General features: G+C 36.1%; 1 protein-coding gene across 1 annotated transcript; it reads left to right on the forward strand.

The window, feature by feature from the left end:
* Positions 1 to 488: 488 nt before the first annotated feature.
* Positions 489 to 15377, forward strand: LOC139144551 (G protein-coupled receptor 137Ba-like). Its single transcript, XM_070715258.1, is given in 7 exon segments — positions 489 to 813; positions 816 to 991; positions 4577 to 4852; positions 5790 to 5930; positions 7962 to 8093; positions 9849 to 9967; positions 13242 to 15377. Coding segments are annotated over 7 exon segments (1239 nt in total). The 5' UTR covers positions 489 to 605; the 3' UTR covers positions 13429 to 15377.

The raw sequence follows: 15377 nt of genomic DNA on the forward strand, positions 1-15377 counted from the left end.
CAGCATCATTCCCTCCTTTACCCGGTTGCTCTGATCCAGACATGGCTTGATATCGACCTGACACCAAAAATAAAGGCAAATGTATCGAACGTAAACTTTTCAGCTTCTCAATTTTTCTAAGGCTTTCGAAACTTGGTTTTGTCCTTTACTTACTTAAAAAAGGGCGCGCCAGGGCGAACGTGTCAATGAAATCTCTGTATTCAATCCATGGAATCCGGAATTGAATCATCCCGGGGAATCCTCGAGGTATTCTTTTAGTGGGAATCATAATAATTACAATCATACTACATGTATACACATCCATAATCCAATAACAGTAGGTCAAATTTCGCAATACATAGTCAATTGTTTTAAACATAGAGACAAAGCAGCACAGAACAGACAGCAAAGCACCGGTTCACACAGCAAAGTCAAGTTCGTGAAGAAAAGATATTCAGATCACGGGCAAAAAGACCCAGAAGTGATGTGAAAACGAATGACTACACTCTGGTCACATGACTGGTGGAAGAAGTCACCTGACGCGCAGCTTGTGACATCGTCCGCCATTTCTTTCGTGTCGTGTTTTCGTGATCCTTGTACCGATCAACTATGGAAGTTTTCGTGACATGACAATGACAGCCGAGGAACAATTGTCTTTTGAAGATAAATTAGAGAGCACGCCTTCTCAAGAGCCATTGGGTCCCTCTTTCTTGCCCGAAGTTCAACTTGGCTTGACCGCCGTGTACACAGCGCTATATGGTTTTCTGTTTGTGTTCATATACATTCAATTATTTCTCATTCTCTATTACAAACACAAACGGTTCAGCTATCAGACATTTTCTTGTTTCTATGTTTAGCATGGGCAGGACTAAGGACTACGCTGTTTTCATTCTATTTCAAAAACTGTGAACTTGCAAACGATCTCGACGTATTTTGGTATTGGTTGCTCTACTGTTGTCCGGCAGTGTTACAATTTGTCACTCTTTGCCTTTTGGTTGTCTACTTTGCACAGGTGAGTATTCGATAACAATTGTTCCTCACAGTAAACTTAAAACGATAATGTTATCTATCAACCTCCATGCCTTACCCAAGTCAACTGGACCCCTTACCCAAGTCAACTGGACCCTAAATGTTTTGTCTTGTTTTTACCAAAGCACCTTATAGCCCAATCAATTTCACTCTAAAGTTGCATTTTTGAGGTTATGATCCACTAGCAGTTCTTCTGGCACGTGATGAACGCAAATCAAAAACCAACCCATAAATAAACTCTTGATTTCATTGCACAGGCGAACAGGCTTAATACATGTAAACATGAAAATTTGGTGAAAGTTGTGTAAGGGAATCTTAAAATAAGGATAGATTGCACTTTGTACCTGAACTAGCGTGATAGTATATACATGTATAGGTTCCAATTCAGCAAGCTAGCACCGCAGTTAGGCTAATACGGGGGTTGATTAAGTACGAATGTGGGTCCATACACAAATTATAAGAAGAAACGGAATAACTCTCAACACAAGTGGGTATTAATCACAAATGATTTGAACAGATATAATGTTTAGAAGGTAAAGTTGTTCAGGATGCGGTTTGATGGGTAGAGTAACCATGTTCAGGGTGTAGGGTCAAGTTGACTTGGGGTCGAGTTGACTGGGGTCCAGTCGGTTTGGGGTCCAGTCGTCCAGAAATCTGTATAAATGGGTGTTACACTGATGTCGCACCTACCAGTCTATAGGATCTTTGGTATTGCAGCACTACCAGTGAGTGAGGTCTCAAAAACCAAAAATCACCAAAACCTCACTGTAGAGCTACAAGTTTTCAGCTAGTACAGTTATAGCTTCAAAAGCAGCAGTTGAACTTGTCCCAAATGGCCCTTAGTTCATGGTCCCTCTACATACCGTGAATCCAATAAATTTACTGCAGCTATGTTAATTGATATAATCACTTTGAATAAGTGACAGCAAGAATTGAAATTACTGGCAGCTCTGTTACTAACTGCATTGGTATAGCCCATGACGTCCCTTACCCCTTCATATAAATACGTCCAGGGCAAATCAAAGGCTTTAGCACTGCAGCCTAGTCCTTCCACACACATTGCATGTCAGAAAATGCATCAAGCCAAAAAGTTAAAGAATATATATTGCATGCATGAGTCTATTTATAACAAATTAATGGCATTTTTCCAATATAGTTGATCTAGACATCTGATAATTGAGGTACTGTTTGTCGAGGGACCGTGTGTTGATGCATAAACCCAAGATGCAACCATAAACCATAGAATCTCACTTCTACGGTCTATGGTTCAAAGCTTTATTGAAACTGATGTGTAAATTATTGTGTGTACCAGCCATGGTCAGCAAACAAGCATCAACCACGGGAGTGACTGTGTATCAATCTTAGGACAAACACAGCCTCTTTCAAAATGGCAAAGACACCAAATGCAAACTTAATAATTTTGTTGTCAAAGGAAAAGTTTCCAATAAGAAGAAAAACAATCGTTCTCTGACAATTTTGTATGGCAAATTTTGCTGTGTTTTTTTTATTTAATAGGGCCTGGACACAAATGGGAAAGGGTCACCATTTTTCCTGCGACACTTTTTAGGGAGGGCCATTTCTTTTTATGCATGAATTGTTTGTGCTTGTTTGTGCAAGGTCATTGAAAAATCAACCAATATTTTGAATGTGTTGATATGTGAAAGTATGAAAGCAAGGACTTGTAATTGCCTAGGGAAAATTGAGAAAAATCCACAATAATGTATAGATAGGGCACTATAGTTCTGACTGTACTGATGCTATCAAATGCATGATAACATTTGCTCTATAACAGTTCAAAAACACATAAAATATGTACAATTTGTCAAAGTATATGAAACAGAATCACCAAACATAACTTATGTAAAAGAAAGTTATCAACTTTGTTTCATACTTATAAAATAGCCTACTTTTCAGCTTATATTGCGCTAAATACAAGGGATATTTAAAAAAATGAACGCAGAAGGAAGTACATGTAGTTTAATGACCAAAAAACCCTGAAAGTACTAAATCTGTCTCACTGCTACTGCAATTACTTATAATTAGTGAAAAAACAACAACAGTACAAATCCCCTAGCCCCAACCCCCCCAAAAAAACAAAAAAAAAACCAAGAAGAAACAAACAAAAAACAAAAAAGCCCAAACCATGTTTTTGCTAAGATTTTGGAGTATCGGTAGATTATTTGGGAACTCAATAACATTTCTACTATCCCCTAATCTGATTGTACCATGGGGAACTCTGGTAAAGTGACTTGGAAATCAAAGTAACATTTACCTGTCTACCAGTACTGTCCATATTAAAAAACACTGAAAACCAAGAGAAAGTACTGAATTAGTCTCTGTTACTCCTTCTACAATTACTGAAAAAACTACAGAATTACAGAAAGTCTCTATCACTGCTTCTTCTCACCAACATTTTCATCCTATTTATCATTACAATCGTCTTCCCCCTTTTTCTCCTCCTCTTATTCCTTTCTCTCTATATCATCACCATCACCACCACCATGGACCACAATGACACTCTCTGTAGGATTTACTGTTTACTATTAAATATTGGATATTTAAAAGTGTTGACTTTCATCACACGGTTGTAAACTGGCTAAGTACACATTAAAACACGAATTAAGGTAGTTTGTGCCTTGAAAGTGAAAGACTTAAACTTTTTGCTCAAATTTTCCTCAATGAAACTTTGAACTGCTCACCTTAAAAATCAAGAATAAAAATCGGGGATAATAGTGCAAATTTTGGTGCTAAAGAAACAAAGTACCCTAGATTTACCTATATTTGAAATTCAATGTGTCAATATCCCACAGACTGATACATTTTGTGACCAATTTTAATGCTCCTGTATACATTTTTGTAACAATACTACTACCGTACATATAGTACTTTAGATCAGCTCCCTAGACTGTATGTGCTATTCTAATAACTTAACTTGTATCTACACATACTGTGATACTGTGATTCTGCATTGACATCAAGAAATATTCATGCTCGGCAATATTTGGGAATTACGATCAATGAAGTATTTCAACAAAACTTAACAGCAAAGATGGTTGTATGGCATATTCATTGTCTTTGACAACAATCAGTACTGTGTGAGAGAACCAGAATAAGTTTATTCAGGATTCTTAATTACAAGTGATTTTCCAATCCAATAGTGAATTAGTCTATTGACGTTTGCACTTTATCTGCTGAAATCTCAAAGACTTGAGTGGACAACATATATAGTATGTTTTTCCAACATAATTTCTGAGGTGAAGAAATGATCATCAAGGCTTGACAAACATTACTATGGTAAAACAGACATTGGTAATCATGTCTGGATTGGCAGTCTCGAGATCATGTTTGGAACCCAACCATTATTCTGTTTTGGATGAAAGCATACTTTTGTAAAGTATAAATTGTTAAGGTTCCCTGCATATTTGATATTTGTTTGTATCTATTTGTAAATAATCAATGCCAAATTCTGCTCTTCATTGTAGAAATAATCCCTCTATGTCAAGGCTAACCTTGTGTTAATATCTTTGATTTTGAATAAATGAATTTGCTGTTGCTTTATTTTTTGCAGGTGGTGTTCAGAATACATTATGAGGCTGGAAAGTACAGAAGACAGAAGCTGATTCTTCGGATCAGTGTGCTGTTTGCAGTCATTGTGTTCCTAGCCATGAACTTGTCATGTGCCATTGTAATAAGCTTGAACAAGGGCACAACCATGACGACAATGATAGAAACAAGAGTCGTCATAAATGGACTCCTTTTTGTTATAGTAGCAATAGCCTTATCTGCTTGTATTTGGAAAATTGCACGTACATCATCATCAGCTAATGTTCTTCTTGAAGCCAGGGTAAGAGATATTCAATAGTTTCACTCTGTTTAAACTCTTTTCAAGTACAAATTGCTCCAGTATCATCTCCTCTGAATTCACTTTATGTTATTTTGATCTGTGTATGGTTTTGATAATTTTGATATTTAAATCAGGGCAAGTATGATCAAGTGTAACTTTTGTACAAAAATATATTCATTGCTTGTTCTTGATCCCCTGAATTGTTATTTTTTCATGAGTATTTATCAGTATTCACTGGTGTTAATTTAAAAACTATACCTGAAGGTGGTAAGGAATTCATTATTAACAATCTCAAATGTTTGGAAATATTGAATCCTTCTTGTTAGTCCCTAAAGGATAAAATCTGGAATTAGGACCTGGATGTTCATGGTGTACTGCCATTACTATTTCTCAGGCATTGATTTAGAGGTTTAGCAATATGGGATCTTCAAAGACACCTAGAAAATTAACACATCAAACTGTTGAAACATGGCTGATTATAAGGCCCTTACCTGTTGAGACTACATGGTTGTAACCTGCAGTAACTTTTGTTTTCTCATATTATTCATTCTCACAGCTGTAAGGAAAATTTAATAATGATATTGTATTAATGTTCAATCTGTATTAAAAACCCTTTGTCAGCTGGAGTTCTGCTCAGAAAAATTGAAAATGAATTTGAGAAAGTTGGTGTCAGTGTGCAATAGCTGCATTTTTTATCCTCTTTGTGGGACAATGCCGGCTGACTTAGCCAAGTGATGATAGACACTATGCACAAAGGCTAATAAGTGCTGTGCTCTTATCACAGCAAGTAGCTATAGGATAGTCATCTACATGTGCAAATAGCCTTTGATATTTTTAGACCACATTAGATACCTATAATGCTTATCTAATGTGGTCTAAACCTGTTGTCAGAAATTCCACATAGCACTTCTTTCTGTTTGTTGTATATTTCCCATAGGGTACAACGGTTTGTCAAGCTGCCACAGCATGTGTCTTTATTGTATTGCTTTATGTTTCAAGAGCCGTATATAATTTAATAGCAGTCAGTCCCCTTTCTGTACCAACATTTGGATATATGTGGATCAATGTATCAGATCAGGTAAGAAGAAATTGTTGACAAACAAACACAGATGAGCTCATGTTCATGATGATGATAAAATTTGCCAATATAATATATGTTAGAGGCAGCTTTTCAGTCCTTCAGACCAAAGGTACAATATACAAATGCCATGACTTTTTATATGTTACCGGTATATGCCGTAGATGGAGATATCTCAAAGACCATTCAGTAACTTTTCTTCAAAATGGTGTGATGATCACTTGGGCAAATATCTCTGGACAATGTTTTATTTTTTTTGATTGAATTGTTTTAAAGTCTCGTTTTTAAAGGCATGCATTGGCAGCAAATTGTCTCATCTTAAAAGTTACTTACTCGATTACAATTTCAATGGAAAACAAAAGGCTATCACACCTCAATAATCCGCTTGCAGACTAGAACAAAGGTGATTCCAGGGATTGCCAAAAGTGCCTTTCAGGAGTTTAGTTTTATCCATTGTTAGTCAAGTTAAAACAAATAATCAAGCAAAAACATTAATCAAAAAGCAAAAAACAATAATCGATGTTGGTATACATGTACTGTACTGGCTCTGTTAGGCAAAATCATCTGCAGTTGGACAAATAAACACTTGCCAGATACTAGTATGTGACAAAGAAAATGAAACTGTACAGTTTGCAAACTTTAGAGGTGACCTTTTGACTTATTTTCCACAAAAAGATTCAAGCTTGCTTCATATTTATCTGAATCACATGACATTTGTCCTAGTGACATTCAAAGTCCAAAGGAGTTTGGTGACCCTGGACTTCATGTCTCATTTCCAGTCAAAACATCTTTTTCTCTGAACTGACTCAGAGCCTAAAATCGTATTGATGGAATCATGAGACTTAAAAAAGAGAATTTTCCACATAGATACCTTTCCCTACCAATTTTTTCTCCCGTTTCTCTCACATGCACAAGGAGTTCATGTCACCCCTGCTTGAAAATTTAGAGGGGAGAGGTGATTTGGTTCTGATTGAGGGGACTATAATAAATTATGCAAATTTAAGTTGTGCAAATTAAGATTTTTTCACAGTATTTGAAAATTAAGGTTATAGCATTAGTCAAAAATCAAATAAAAGACTCTACTTTTTCCATTCAGTAAATGTTGACTAAATTAGAAGCCTACACAAACCATTCACACTTCATTCATTTTCATTCAAAGACAATTTTGTAATCTAGAGGCAAACTCTAGTGAATAGTCTTTCAGCTGTATCACACCCTAATGTGGTTACAGACAGTGGATTACATCAACTTTATGATGTTACATCATAGCCTGTAGTAATAATAATAATGATAATAATAATAATAATAATAATGGGTTCTTATACAGCGCACATATCCACAAGTACTTGTGATCAAGGTGCTTTACAATTATTATTACCGCTGGTCACTGGGTCTAATTTTGATACCACTCAACTCCCTGGGGAGCAAACAACAGCTCACATATGTAGCCAATAAGTGCAGCAGAGCTAAATGCACACATTACAACCACTGTCCTACCAGGTACCCATCACTCCTGGGTGGGGAGAAGCAATGAGGAATAAAGTGCCTTGCCCAAGGACACAACACCATGGCCATGCCGGGGCTTGAACTCACCATCCTTTGATCGTGCATCCACTGCTCTAGCCACTGGCCAATGATGCCAATGTTACTAGAAATGCTCTACATAAATTGTAATCTCAAACCTCATTGTAGAAGGGCAACATGTCACGCGTTTGTAATTATTTGAGGGGGATTTGTTTAGATAGGGGGATTCTAAATTGTGCATCCTAGAGAAAATACTGCCCTACCCTGGTTTGTTTTACTGCACAATCAGGCAGTTCATATTTACCGTGTAAGCATCTTCAAAGTAAATGTACCTTGTAATTGCCAAAACAAGCCAAAGTATAGTGACAATATCAATTATGCAGACATGGCTAATTCATGAGTTAATGCTGTTTCCTTCACCTTACTTCATTGTGATATGCAATCAATATGTAACAGACACTGAGGAAAATACATTTCATTTATTAATTTCACTTCTCCATTTTTCAGGCTGATGCAGTGACATTGGAAGGCTTTAAATACATCACTTTTGGAGTGGTTTTATTTGTATGGGAGTTCCTTCCAACACTGATTGTGGTAATATTTTTCAGAGTCAAAAGGCCAGCACCATCACCTATCATTGTAAGTACTATGTTGTTTTTTATGGTATCACTATGACATGTTCAAGTTGTAGGGTTTGCAGCAGTGTATCAGAATGTCCTTATTCAATGGCATGAGTGACACCAACTATTACAGTTCACAACTACCAAACTGAAATGAGTAAAAAGGATGCCTAAGTTGTTATTACAAGTCAAATAATCTTCAGAAGTTCCATTTAGGTGTGTCATCTTTTCAATGCTTATCTATAGCTGAATATAGATGTTAATTTGTGAAGATTAAAAATTAAACAGGTTATTGACAGTTGTTTTGAACTTGATTGCCGTATATTATGAGATTTCATGGGATCAAATGAAATTTTCCACAAATTCAACTTGGTGTAAAAAAGACAAACAACATTGAAATTAGTCCTGTCCAAGACCTGTGACATTGCTTACAACATTTTGAACAAAGTCGCATTTACATTTAGTCTTGTAAAACCTGACTTTTACATTCCATAATAAAAATAGTCAGCAAAGGAAGAGAGTATTTCACATTCACTCAACACAAAACAAAAGGAGGTTTTATATGCATACCCATTTAAGGGATACAAATGAAAATAGCAACAATGAAGCAAGCCGCATGTCACATGTGTCAATTGTGACAATGTCTAAATTCTAAACATGCAGTCATGACAAGTAAATCATTGGTTTGCCCTTGGTTTGCTAACTCAAAGGGATTTCCCAGTTTGTGCTCTGATGTCAAAGTGACCTTAAAGATGATATTGACAATGAAAAAAGACACTTTCTTTAGAAACGCTCAAACAGCAGAAAATCAAAGCTGTTACTCCTTTCTAACATAGAGATGACATATTTATCAATCTATCAACTGCAGAAGGTGATGTGCATGAACCATCAACAGCTGAGTTGTTGAAACTCTTGGTCTTAATTTTCCTTTATTTACATACAGTTAGCTCATATGCCATAGGTGCCTTATATTGACAACATATACCGTATGGAAGTTGAATGGAAGACACAAGTTTTCCCATACTTTTAGGCATATAATTCTTTGCACCAAATCACAAGATAGATTTTTTTCAAAAATCCACAGCCTCATGTCTATGGAATATTGTTATTAAAATATTGCACATATGAATTGTAAATTAATAAATAAATGGTAAATAAATAAATAAATATTCTATTTATGTGTTTCCTATTTATATGTTGAAGAGAAAATTAGCATGAAACATGTTGGTCAGCTACCAAGAACCTTTACCACAAGTCTGCTAGTCAATGAACTGAGTCAAGTTGTCAAACAAAATACAGGTAGAAATATGTAAACAAAGTGCCATAGTCATGATTGGTAATAGAAATCCCCAATTATTTTCAGTGTCACAGCTGCAGACAGGGATAAGATGACTGTTACTATACATTGCACAGTGATAAAGGAAAATCCATGGCTAGGAAAGCTTTTGATAACATGCCTAAAATCCATTACCAGACTCTACAGTGCATCATGGGTAATTTGAGGCATAAAAGCTTGGATTTCCATAGAGAAATCAAACAATTTAGGAACTACAGAATGTAAGCAGAACCAAGACTTCCAAGGGATACTATATACGTATCCCCTGGAAGTAATGATGGCTCACAAACAAAGCACTATACAAATCATTCAGATAAAGGCTCTGATTTAATGATTACACTCATTATAAAATTTGATCAATCAAAATGGACTTCACTATCAAAGGATAGTTTAACAATTTGTTCTGATAAATTTTCTGCTTCTTTATTTTATTTCTAGACATCACCTGGCATCAGTCCATGTCACAGTTACCATGACAGTCGGGCATATTTTTTTGATAATCCTAGACGCTATGATAGTGATGATGATTTATCAAAAAGTAACACACCAAGAGACATGTAAGTAGGTCACACTTTGGTTCATGTATTGGCTCAAAATATTCAGCTTTGTCAGAATTCACCAACTTTTATACATGCACATCTCTTTCATAATTCATTTCCTGAAACCATCAAGGAATGAATCCACTGTTCAAATCAGTACAAAAAGTGTATTTATTTCTCATTGTTCACAGATGTAAATCTGTATGCATCTCTTATTAAATTCTCAAGTTTTTACAATCCATAATATTAATTGTATGGACATGTCTAAATATATTAAGGGTAAGTAAATTGTCCTGCATAAGTGATATCTATAAGGTTGGGATCAACTTTTGAGATGATCTTAAAATAGTGCTGTTGGAAATAGTACAGTCACTGCCAAAAGGAGGACAGAAAAATGAATGCCGTGACAGTCTGAAAGGAGCCTATGAAATTTGCATAAAAGTTCGTGTTAGACAGCCTCGTTTTCGTTACGCTTACCGCCACTGCAGTGCGGGATAAAATACGGCGAAAGGGTGGTCTTTAAATATCGACGTGCAGCAAAACGTACAATAGCTAGAACTATAATTTTTGCTTTCAGTTGTAGCATACATACTAATGATCTATTTTCCTTGGATAAACTCACAAAAGATGAGAAGATTTTATTTAAATCGCTACAAAGTGGGTGGCGAGGTCGACCCGCCAAATGCGGAAGTAAACTTCACCTTTTTCGTTAAAACAGCTCGATAATGACCTTAGAGGTCTTAAGCCAAGCCGAAAATTTCAGAAAATATTCATTTAACTATTATCAACATTTGGTGAAATTTTCATGACCGTGCGACCATGGACATGTATTTGCGGCAGTGTTGAATGTTGGCATGCAGTTACCATATCGCTGTATACGTAGATCTCGAGGGTCTATGAGTATACGAACACCCGTTACGCTACGTACACTCCACGCTGTTTACCGCGACCAAACCACTTGTAGTTCACACGGCGCGGGTGTTACATGATTAATCTTTCGTTTTTTTCAAAGTTTACTCCTATAATCTCGGGTCACTGATGTTATATATAAATAAAGTATTTAATTAATGTCACATTATGACCATCAATACTTAAAAAAATTTTTTGCTAGTTACATGAGTTATAAAATGTGCCAGTCTAGTTCGAGCACGCACGGTAATGCTAGCAGGGATGGCCGCAACGCGCAGCTGTTTACCGGCTATCATTCTAGCCGCATCTATATTCACGTACTCGTGTGCGGGATACAGAGTAGCCGTATTTATCCACGGAGATTTTTTGCAGTCGATGTTATTTCCTACAGTTTTGTATGCTTGCTAGCTAATAGAATGCAAAACGGAAAAAATCACTCATAAACGAAACAGCACTGCTAGTCAGTACGACGGGTGTCTACCACTATACTACGTGTACGGCCGCATATAGTGTTAAACGTAGCCCTTCTGTCACCGTAGTGTTTTTTTTTCCATTTGCACTGTCCACGACTTTACCGAGAAGCCAGCCAGGCAGATTGTGTTGGCCAGTGAGGTAACACAAGGTTGCAGTCTTGCTTCCTCGTCACAATCATTGAAAACATAAACAGAACCGAAAAAATCTGCCAAGTTAGCCGGTGAGGACCGAGAAAGAGCTGAAAGAGTTTACGTGTACACTCACGCTGCGCTGTAGGTCGCCATGTTAGATTTAACACATGAACGTCGCTGCATAGTCAACTTCAACGAGACTTATTTCAAAACGGAGGCTTAAGCCACTGAGATTTTTCAGATCGTATGGACCTACTCAAGATACGTCCCCTCCCTACTTCTCATAGAAATTTGACTTTGGATATGCTTTTGCGGCAGTGTTTAGTGAACGGCATTTTCGGTCGCTCGAAAACCATGAAAATAAGGCTAACGCAAAAACGAATCGATAAAACCCCATAAAAAATCATCGGCGAACACTAACTAAGAGTACAATTCAGCCGCTAACTGGAAACAGGACGGATGCTGAACGAAGGCTGAGATATCTGCGGAAAAAATTCTGGCGAAAAATGCCATAACCGTCACTCACTGGCTAGAGGGCGCTGTTCGAATTTGAACTAAATCCCTAATTATGCATGCAAATGAAGTACCCTCCTTTCAGACTGTGATAAGCAAGGAGAATAGGCTTGAGCAAAATTATCAGTTCAGCTAAAGTTTGCTTTCCCTTAAAAAGTGATTAGAATGATGGTTACAAGAAAATAATAATAGACATAGACCAAATCAAGCTAAATTCTCTATCCTTGAACTAAGATTTAAGATATCTATCATATCCCAATACAAAAATGTGCCTTACCAAAGTAGTTTTAACTGTAACTAAGTATTTGGAAAGAAGCAGACTAAAAACTGCCGGCAGTCTCTTTCAGGGGGTGCTGCACCCAACACAGCGTATTTTGCTCAAAAATCACTTTTTCGCAAAAACTCATTCAATTTAATTAATTTGACCCAAGATTAAAATACTGGTTGGGTTCACCTTTTAGCTTGTCAAGCAGTTGTAAGTTGCGTGATTCAGAAGCGTTAATTTATGCAAATGTATGCAAATCACCTAATTTCCTAGCTTCTTTTTCTTCCCATTTTCAAAACTTCCAAAGAATTTAACTCCACTCTGGCTGGGTCAAATTTTCTGAAATTTTCACATTATGTTCTTTGAATGCTACATAACAAAGTACGTATTTTGTTTGGCTATAAAGTTCTTACCTTTTGAATAAGAGGCATTTAAATTTTGTTTATCATGATTTTAATCATTTGGAATGAGGATAGATAATGCCAAGTAAAATAGTTGTTTTTTTCTACATATACTCTTGTTTCAAGTGAAATATTAAATTTCAGAAAATAGTTTCAAATTTTTTGTTTAAATCAATTTTTATCATTAATACCAAAATTGAGGTTTTTTACCCCAAATATACACCCACTTCATCCTTCAGTAAACTACTGCTACCATACTAAACTTTAGAGTCTCTGCTTTCTAAAAATATATAGTATGAGGGGGTTTCCTCATCATCTTTGATAAGAAATATTGCTTTGAAAAAAACTGTGTTGGCAACATGCAGCTCCATCTTAAATGTATTACATGTTATGTTATTTATAATTTATCTAACACTACATTTTATGTATAATTGTGAAACTGCATACATGTATGTAATATTTTTGATCAAAGACAAATTTCTTACATTGTTGTAATGAGACCACAGTGTTATTGACCCTATTTTTCCTTTAGTAGTATTCACGTATAAGTTTTCATGTTGTATGTGTATCACATGACCTATCAATGCTGTCATTTTCAGTCACTACGATATTCCGTCACTTCCAAGAACTCCCATCAACAATACACCAGCTGACAGAGGCTATGGAACAATAACTAGAAGTAGCAGTTATCCATCAGGGCAATTTTCCGGCATACCTGGTACTACACCACCTTTGTTATTCTCATCTGGCAATGTGTCTCTGAGTGGATACGCAGTAAATGATTAGAGAGTAACTGCTTAAGACCTTGGAAAACACTGTCAGTGAAATACCAGTAGCATGTCTCACAATTTGGCATTATCTACGCAGTTTCCATATTTTCTTGACCATGCAATACCAATACAACAACTGAGCTCAGTACACCTTGGCTCAGTGATCCAGCATACCTAACTTGTTTCAAAGTTCCATTTTCAATGTAGAGCTGTCGATCACTATTTTAGGAGGAAAATTTAGCGGTCCACAGGGAATAAATCTTGCCCAGGCGAGTCAAAATAAAAAGCTAATCAGAAAAATCAATGAGTAAAAAATTACTGAGCATTAACAGCTTGGCATTTTGCAATGCAAAGCTACAACAACATGTTGAACATTATTCTGCTTGACTCGGCTGTTGAAGATGCATCAATGTATGGCTTCAGAGAATCAGAATTGCATTATGACAAAGGAACTGAATCAATTTACTGTATAGCTTTGACTGAGACAAGTTATCTATGTGGATGACATTTCAATATTTATTCTCAGCATTGTGTTGTTTTTGCCATTTTCATAACATCTGTGTGTACTATCTGTTCTAAGGAAATTTATTGGCATTGATGCATGTCTCTTTTTCTCAAGTATTGTATCATTCAGCATACAACACCTAATTTGTAGATGTCCATACATTTCCATGATTGTCAACTTAATCCCATCAGTGTCATATTTCGCTTTGTTACTTTTTGCATACAATACCCAGCATGGATAGAGAGCTTGACCACACTACAACCCATCCGTGAAGGTGTTAGAATGTAGCCTGACAAGGTCTGATAGTTACACAACAATATAACCAACCCCCACCCCCCTCCAACCCCCCACCCCCCGGCACATAATGGAGAAAAGCAAATTTTGCATGACACAATGTGCAAGGTGAAGCTGGGTACCATATGGAATGCAAAGTTTGCTTGAGTCCATTATGGGCCAGAAGGGGTATTACTATTATGTGTTAGTTTTGGCAATGCCAATGAATTTGCAGATGAAGAAAACATCTTGGGCTACAGTACTGGATAGATAATCAAAACCAAACTACAATTCCAGCCAAGGTTTCAAATGACAATCCTACTGCACTCAGTATGCTAAATAGGGATTTGGAATTAACTGTCAGGAAAATTAAAAGTTCATTTTAAGGACAAAAGAATCATGAGAACAATACCATCACTTGGATTAAACTTTGTCCTGACTGCAGGATGGTGACTACAGGATGGTGTTGATGACTTATTGTTGTAACCAGACTCTATAGACATTTCCTTGCTTCTCTAAGTTGTATCATCAGTTATGACAAGCAGAACCATTGTCTACATTGATGAGGCCTCCACAAGTGATTTTGTATAGATTATTGATAAGCTACCCTCTGTCACAGAAATTGAGTTCTTTTATATAGTTTGCAACAGATTGCTATCATTAATATTTCAGTCTCATGAAATCTCATAAGTTGGAATTCTCTCTTTTCTTCTTAGTGTTTTCATGTTCATTGTCATATAAAACAGTTTTCACTAATGTCTATGCATCATTGAATTTGTCAACATTTCGCCCCTTGACTTTGTTGATTGCATGAGTTTTCCTTGAAACCATTGTAAATCTTAGAACAGTAAACAACACTGTTTCTAACAACATACACTCTAAATATTTAAGGGAATAACTAATGAATTGTTTTATTATATTCACATATCACATACCTTTTGTTTGCCGTTGTCACTAATGGATATTCTTTCACTGTCAGTGTATTTCTTAACAACTTTTTCCAGGTTTTCACAAACTTAATATGTATCTACCATGTTATTTACAAGGATATAAATAGAAACACAAATATGGAAATTTTGTGGTAACTTTGTGTTATTACACGTATTATTTAATTTTTATTGTGTATTTCATGTCAACCTCTACTGAAGGTGCAGTTAAGGTATCAATAAAGAGATGCAATAAACAAA

This window comes from Ptychodera flava, chromosome 11 (assembly GCF_041260155.1).
Source record: "Ptychodera flava strain L36383 chromosome 11, AS_Pfla_20210202, whole genome shotgun sequence".
Classification (NCBI taxonomy): Eukaryota; Metazoa; Hemichordata; class Enteropneusta; family Ptychoderidae; genus Ptychodera; species Ptychodera flava.